At 43.2% G+C, this 8,330-nt stretch overlaps 1 protein-coding gene across 1 annotated transcript in view; it reads right to left on the minus strand.

Annotated features, from left to right (window-relative positions):
- Lrguk (leucine rich repeats and guanylate kinase domain containing) overlaps positions 1–8,097 on the minus strand; it is a 146,742-nt gene extending 138,645 nt beyond the window's left edge. Inside the window, exons 1-2 of the mRNA XM_008836070.3 lie at positions 7,789–8,097; positions 1,531–1,638 (exon numbers count right to left, since the gene is read on the minus strand). Of these exons, the coding sequence (XP_008834292.1) occupies positions 1,531–1,638; positions 7,789–8,097 (417 nt within the window). The remainder of the gene's footprint in view (positions 1–1,530; positions 1,639–7,788) is intronic.
- Positions 8,098–8,330: the final 233 nt, after the last annotated feature.

An 8,330-nucleotide genomic window follows, 5' to 3' on the forward strand; every position in this document is an offset into this window, starting at 1 on the left:
TGACTTTATATCTGGGCTCAGATGCCAAGGAGCTCAGAAAGTAACCGATTGTGACTAGTAATAATCTGATATATAGAGATTAGAAATGCACATGCAAACATCTTAATGTCAATTGCATTAAAAATGAATTTTTCTGCATGAATCTTTATTTTAATAATGAAATGGAGATCTTTTTTAAATGTTAAAACCTCATCAATTTTATGTCTTATAAGGTTTATACTGAGTACAATATTGTATAACTGTAATAACTGTAAACCTAAAAATTTACAGCCAATTTTGAAAGAGATGCTTCAAATTAAAAATAATAATAATATAAAAGGAATAGAAGAGTTGATCTTAATATGTTGGCCTAGAAGGCCATGTTTTGAAGCCAGAACAAGTGAACACCTCAACACTCCTTGAGGATTTTACTAATTCAAATCAAGGACAGAACAATCTTGCAGTGAATCAGGTAAGTCTAGAATGAGCCAAATCACGAAACAATAGTAAAATTTCAATGTGCTTTGCAATGGAAACATATATTCTTATACATGCATGTTTGTGGGGGGGGTATATGTGTATGTGCAGGTGCATGTGTATGAATGTGCCTGCGGAGGTCAGAGGTTGGCATTGGGGTACTCCTCAGTTGCCCTTCGCTTTATATATTGAGTCAGCATCTCTCCCTCAATCCAGAGCCCATCCTTTCGTCAGTCTGACTGGTCAGTGTGCTCCAGGGAGTCCCTGTCTCTGCCTCCCACTGGGATTACAGGTGAGGCCACCATACCTGCTTGGCTGTTACACATGTTCTGGGATCTGAACTCTGGCCTTCACACTTGCACGGCAAGTGCTTTACCTGGGCAGCCATTTCCCTAGCCCCTCAACCTGCTTTTGCCTACCTATATCTACATTTATTTGGTGAATCTCCAAGGAATATGCAATGCTTCACAATATAAGGAAGAAAAAAGAGTTAAATTATTTTTCCAGGACTCTGGGGCCACAGGAGAGAGGAAGCTGAACTATGAGCAGTCGCTCTTATAGCTGCTCATGACAAAATTGGAGCCAAGCTTTTGTGCTACTCAATGACTAGGATTGAGATCTTGAAAACTGATGAATAACAATAGATTTTTTTTTTCTTTAATGATAGGTATCTTTGGGAAAGTAAAATATAGCTCAAAGCTACTTATTTCTTGACATACTTCAAGAGGAAAGTCAATATCAGAACACTCGGTTCCCTGGGATTCAAATAGAAATTTTACTGTTACTTTCACTGATCAGAGAGAAAATTCTTAAAGAGTTTTTGATTGGTTTCACAGAACCAAATTCAACCTCCTGGAAAGAAAGCATTGATTACTATAATATAGACTACTTAAGATGAAAGAGTCTATGGCGAGAATGGAAACAAAGAAATTTGGGGTGCTGATTACTGGGATGGCCAGTGCTCTTTGAAGTCTAATCTTTACATGCATATCTCTCATTACCAGTCTCCATCAAACACTGAGGTTTGCTGCCAGCACAAAAGCAATAGCATGTGGTCTCTCCAGTTATACTCACTGATAAATTTAGGTTGAGGTAGACCTGCTCCGTCCCAGGGCCTGAGCGCCCCAATTCATGGAGTGCCTCAGCCACCATCCCCTCTCTCAGGACCCCATCAAATTCCTCCTGCAAAAAAAGCAAAGGGATGGGACAAAGACAGAATTTCCATTAGAAAAGGGACCATCTACCTTGTCATATCGGCCCCCAGAGAAAATGCCTTGTTGAGAACACATATACGATGCTATTATACACGGTTAAGGAAATATCCATCAAAGTCACGTTCTACTGTCAGTGACTACTCAAAGCTGAGTGGACACACTGGAACATCAGTATTAGTGGCAGTTGCTACCACTGATGGAATGCATCCATCCCAGGCATGTGTAAGCACGAACCACCATCAATCATTAATCCTCCTGACAGCCCTGAGGTACCTATTCTTATCTCCATTTTACAGATGAAGAAACTAAGGTGTAAAGGTTACCTTCCCCAAAACAACACACAGAGTATGTGACAGTGGGAATAAAAATGCAAATCTGTCTGACCCCATGGCGATTCTATACTGGGCTGCTTGCCCACACCTCAAAGGATGGGCACAGAAAACGGAGGCAATGGTTTCTCTAAATCTGGTGTTCCTGATGAACAAAACAGTTCCTCAGTCCACTCCTAATTGGCTAATTTTGCCAGATTCATCTAATTTAAAATTGTAAAATGATGGCAATCACATCCATAGGAGGATGACCCTTGGTCTATAGTCATCCTATGGATGGGTATGCCATTTCCCCAGTTGACAAAAGAGATTATTTACCTATGTTCACTGCCTTGAACTCTGTAATGGCCAGCACATTGACGCAGAAACTACAGTCATCACGTCAGCCACATGGATGTAATGTTCTGGGCTATTATGATCTTATTAACTATGGTGGAAAAATAGCTTCTCTTTAGGGCTTCTTTATTAACCAGAAGCCAACAATGCTGCTTGGGTTGCTGGTCCTGGAAGTGTAAGAATGTAGGCTCATGCCATTGTAAGAGTTTCTCCCCAGATGTCCACTAACCAAGAAGATGGCCTGCGTGGGGATGGCGCATGCACTTTGGAATTGGGCAGTTTAGCTTGAAGTCTGGCTCTGCCATGTATCTTGGGGGGCTTAAAGTTTTCCCAGAACCTCATATCCTCACCTATAAATAGAAATGTGTTTTTCTTTAAAGGCGTTCTGGGCAATACTTAGCCCCCAAAAAAGCTGCTTTTGGTATATTGATTGTTTTGAGTCGAAGGCACTTGAAAAACAGTGAATACAAGGAGAGGTTTTCGCTGATGCTTTTATCTGTGGAGAATCAGATCCTTCCAAAGGAACTCGATTGTGATAAATCCCCTCCCCAAGAGTTTCATCAACTGGAGGAGGTTGACCCTTCTTACAGGAAAGAGGAGAGGCTGACACCATAGTGAGAAAGCCTTGTCACAGCTTCTCCTATCTCCATCTGTTCTATAAGCCTGTGTATATTTCAGAAAAGAACACCACCATACTCCCTTAAATGCCCTGTATCCGCTCTTCTCTTCCCCTGTCAACAAGGTATATAAGCTCTCAAATCTCAATATTTTGGGGTGGGGAGAGGGCGTGAAGAATATCCACTTAAAAAAATAAAAATATTTTCGATGTTGGCATGGTTCCATAGGTGAAGGCACTTGCCTCCAGGTCTGACGACCTGGGTTCAATACCCAGGACACACATGGAAAAGAGAACCAATTTCTACAAGTTGTCCTCTGACCTCCACGTGTGTGGTGGAGTCATGCATAAATATATGTAATAAAGTTGAAAAAAATCTTTTCCTATGATGTTCCCAGTGCATATAAAATTTAAAATCAACAAACTCAAACCTATATTTATTTCCCTGGTAATCTGCCATTATTCCTCTCCTCTACCTTTCATTTTGTTTTGGGTTTTTTTGAGACAGAGTTTCCCTGTAGCCCCAGTTGGCCTGGAACTCACTACGTAGACCAGGCTGGCCTCCATCTCACTGAGATCCGCCTCTGCCTCTGCCTCTGCCTCCTGAGTACTGGGATCAAAGATGTGCACCACCGTGTCCAACTCTCCCATACCTTCTTTTTAGTGTTTTGGGGAGACTGTGCCTGGAACACATCAAATGTTTCCAATAAATGCTAGTTACTATGTGCCAGTGATGCACACCTGCCAACCTGTTCACAAATAGGGGAAATAGCTACATTTTTAAATGTCCTACATAAAGCCTAGGAAGTAATTGAGTGGGAGTGTTGTCTTCCCTTCCAAATTTTCCACCTAGAGCTCCTAAGTTCACAGATCTCACACCATTCTATTTCCTTGAAATGAGACGACAGTCTATCCTTACTCTAGGGGAATAGGCCTGTTTTCACCATAGCTGTGGACAGGGAGGTGAGCACACGGTCAGCATTTTCTCAGACGTCTAAGGCAAGGCTCCACACAGTAGCCCCTTCCTGTCTCGAGGTTCCCATCACCAGGCAGTATATCATGCCTTGCTCAAATAGGCAAAGTGGATAAGGACCTATTTGGACTCTCCCCATTTACCCTACTGGCAGCACAACCCATTTTGGTGCTTTGGAGATTTTCTGGGCCAGCTAATTGCTATCATACAGCTATCATGGGATCTTCTGACCCTGACTCTCTGACCAGTCCTCTGTGGTTTCCTTTTCTGATAATTCTTCATCTGCCTGTCACCAAAATAGCCCTATCCCTACAGTTCTGTTCTCGGTCCTTCTTCCCTTCCCTTCCCCTCCCTTCCTTCCCCCTCCCCACTATATTCTTCTTCCCTGCTTCTCCCTTCCTTCTCCCCCCTCCCTCCCCCTCCCTTCCCCTCTTGCTGGCTGATTTCTTAGACTTCAATGCTAATGGTCTCCAGCTCTGAGACCCCCTTCCTTGATTTCCAGTCATTTCTGTACATATTTCCTTAATATATAGCAATACCTGCCCCTGACTCCTATTGCAATGACTTTAATATCCCCAGAGTCCTGCCATCGCGGCCTGCCATCTCGGATCTCGACCAATTAGTAACGATCTCATATTACCTGGTTTTTATCTTTCGCCTCCTTTCCATTCCCACCACCACTGCCTTAGTCCAGCCTCTTCCTGCTCTCCTCTAGATATTGCTAGAACCTTCTCCCTGTTTTATTATCTTCCTATCTGACCCTTTCTGGTCATTAGAGAACGGAAGGTCTGAGGGGAGTGTCCATGCACAGCACAGAGCCCTTCACAATCTGGTCCCACCCCGGCTGGTTTTCTGCTCTTCCCTGTAACTCCCAAATACATCTGTAGCCATCTCTGTATACAGAACTACAGACGCTGACTGCTGCGATTTACTCTTACCTCACTTTGAGAGCAGGGACTGTGGATGTTCTCAATCATATCCTCTTCTTCTATCTTAACTGCTGCTATCATTTATTGCATCTCTAACTTCTGAAAGCCTACTCTATCCACCAAATACTATATGGAGGACTTTAAGGCAGTCTGTTATTAAATTTGAAGTTCTTAACTATCCTATGAGTAAGCATGATTACTCACAACAGGTTACTGGCAAAGGGAGGTTTTCATGCAGCAGGTTTGGAGCCAGGGCATAGTCAAAGGTGCTGCCTGCACACAAACATCCTATACATGTTTGTTCAATAAAGACTAATTAAAATCACTTAATGAGCTGTCGGCAGCAGATAAGAAACATGTGAGTTATTATTTGTTTTAGTATCAGGACTATACTATGCTAAGCATTTTTTTAAAACTGTATTGAATTTATTTATATGTGTGTTTGTGTGCCTCACACATGCCTGGGCACACATGTGGAGGACTTTCAGTTGTCAGTTCTTTCCTTCCATTATGTGGGTCCAGGGAATTGAACTCAGGTCGTCAGGCTGAGTGGCAGGCACCTTTATCCACAGAGCCATCTAGCTAGCCCTATGCTAACCATATTATACTTAGGATCTCATTTAATTCTCTTCTGAAATAGGGATGATTATCAAACCCACATTACGGACAAGACACAGGCTAAGTAACTTGTTCAAGAGCTCACAATGAACAAAAGTCTACACCAAGTCTCAACTACAAACCTTTCATTCAAAAGCAGTGTTTTACACAGCTGATCTGAGCTGCCTCCCTTACATTCATAAGGGCCTTGAAGTTTGAAGCTCACTGCATTACAGGTACTTCATATTTCTAATGGCCACCATAATAGTATTACACTTAACAGGGGTGAGATATGGAAAATAAATCACTGAACATGAACACTCAATTCTTTTTAACTGTTCAGGTCATTCAGCATATTAAAACATAAGCGATACCACAAAAAGCCAAAGTAGAATTTGAGAGCACAAAATAAATGCTAATATTCAGAATTTAAATGGAAGAAATAATAACGGTTTTTCTCAACATATCCTCCAAACCAGAGAGGAATAAATAGTTCAAGTCAAACCATTCTATGGTTTGTTAATGGAGTGCTGAAGACAGATTAACAAAGGTACTAATGAACTCCATAGCCAAGGAGCATGTGCTAATTAGAATAATAAAGTATACTGGGGGCTCATTTGTGAATTCCTCTGGGCTAGAGGCTGGTGGAAACCATACAAACATTTTAAAGTTGCAAAAACATTGCTACAATTCCTGGTAGTCACTGTTAAAGGTGACAAAATAAATCAACAAAAGAAAAAATAACTTTCTTTTTTCCTTTTGTTTCTTTTTTGTTTTTGCTTTTTTTTTTTTTTTCCCCTAATTTGAGTTGTGTTGTTGCTGTTGTTATTGCTTTAATTTCTTTTCTTTTCTTTTTTAGACACGGTCTCACTGTGTGGTCCTGACTACAAAGTTCCTAGCTAACCTGTAACTGGTTATGCAGATCAAGCTGGCCTCAAACTTGCGACAATCCTCTCATCTCTGCTTCCTAAGTGCTAGGATCAAAGGCACACACCAGCACACCTGACACGCGTCTATGGTCAGCGTCAACTAGAACGTAACTAGCCCATGCAGAAAGTGGAAAGGGAAGGCGAAATGAGGGACGCGGGTGGGAAAAACAGGGGTCAAACGTTTAAAGTGAAAAAAGGGCATTACAGAGAACCCAGGGGAGGGAAGCGTCCTTAACAGCAGAGTTGGAATAACAGATTAGCGAGGGAAGAACAGGAAATATGGCAGACCAGGAAAGGAGTTTGTGTGGGGAACAGGCATCACATAGAGAAGCCTGTTTGATATCAAGGAAGAAAGGGGACTAGGAGACACGGGTGTAAAATGGAAAGTCAGAAGAATACACAACGGGAACAGACAACCTACTTCCCTTGTGAAAAAGCACCTGAAGCCATTTATATTTTGAAGGAAAAGGAAAAGGAAGAAAAAAATCACAATATAAAGACAAGAATTGAAATTAAGTAAAATACTGATTCTGAATAGTCAAAGAGAGAAACCTAACGGCTTATGGAAGGGAAACAAATCAATCTGTTTTTGAAAGAAGTGATGGGCTGCAAAGTGGAAAGGAGTAAAAAGATGGGAGAAGAAGGGATCGGGAATAGAGTAAGCGTCAGAAGGAAATGGAACTGGAGGTACTGCCGAAAAATGGGAACTCCTATTAATATGAAAGGCATAAGCCACCAGCCCAAGGAGCGAGGCTGGAACATTCCCACCACAGAAATGCACGCACAGTGAGCTGGCTCTTTGAATATTCCACCGCTCCCTTCCTGAGGAGGGGGTAGAGGGAGAGGTTAAATAGGCATATGCTCCCAGAAGAAGTAATATATAAAACTTTAAAGTCATTTAGTCTTCGGGGGGAGCATTTAGATTATTTCAAGAGAGCAATTTTCACCCTGGGGGAAGGAAGAAGATGAACGGCTCACAAATGGAGGAGGGTGCTTAAGTACTTCTTCAGTTTCCGGAAAAGGGATGGGGATCATCAAAGTCAAACTCTGCTTATGGATACTGAGGTAATAACTGTATCGAGGATAATCTTGAAAATATTAAACACATAATCTCCATACAAATGCATAGGTACTTTTTCATTAAGACACTGTAGCTCGACACATAAGAAACAAAATATGTTCATAAAAAAAGGAGGGAGATATTTGGAGATTTCTTTCAGACAGGAGGTGAAGAAATTACCAGAAGGAAGGTAGCAGAAACGAGCAGCAAAGAAAGAATCCCAGCGTCCTGGGGGAAGAGCTGAGCAGAGCTGGCGCCAGGGCGGGGTGCAGCAGGGAGATGCCACTGAGGCAGCAGGGGCTGGCGGCTGGGGGGCTGCTAGACCAAGCGGGTAGGGAAGAAGGCACACCTCCAAGTTCAGCATTTCGGATTCTGAGGACTCCTCGGAATCCGCTTCCGCAGGCTCTGGTTCCACCAAGTCTGCGTACACGTCTGCGTCTGAATCGTCAGGGCGGTGGATGAGTTGGTGCAGCAGGTAGGAGGAGGCTGTACTGCAAGTCCCTTTGGTCCTCTGTCCCATGGGAAAAGTAGGCCATCGAGACTGGCGCTCAGGTTCTGAGCGCGACAGGAACGCCTGCGCTGCACTGCGTGAAACGCTCGGGCCTCTCTGGAGAGAAGGCACTCTCCACCCCTGGGGACTGCTCTCGGAGGCCGCCATCTTGTTTACCTGCGTTGCCTAGGAGACCGGCGCTTTGGGACGAGGCGCCGCAAAGAATTCTGGGGGCTGTAGTCTCTCTCTCTCTCTCTCTCTCTCTCTCTCTCTCTCTCTCTCTCTGTCTCTCTCTCTCTGTCTCTCTCTCTCTGTCTCTCTCTCTGTCTCTCTCTGTCTCTCTCTCTCTCTCTCCCTCCCTCCCCCCCTCGCTCTCTCGCTCTCCTCTCGCTCTCGCTCTC

The sequence above is a fragment of the Nannospalax galili genome, unplaced genomic scaffold, assembly GCF_000622305.1.
Source record: "Nannospalax galili isolate Female #2095 unplaced genomic scaffold, S.galili_v1.0 scaffold1617, whole genome shotgun sequence".
Lineage (NCBI taxonomy): Eukaryota > Metazoa > Chordata > Mammalia > Rodentia > Spalacidae > Nannospalax > Nannospalax galili.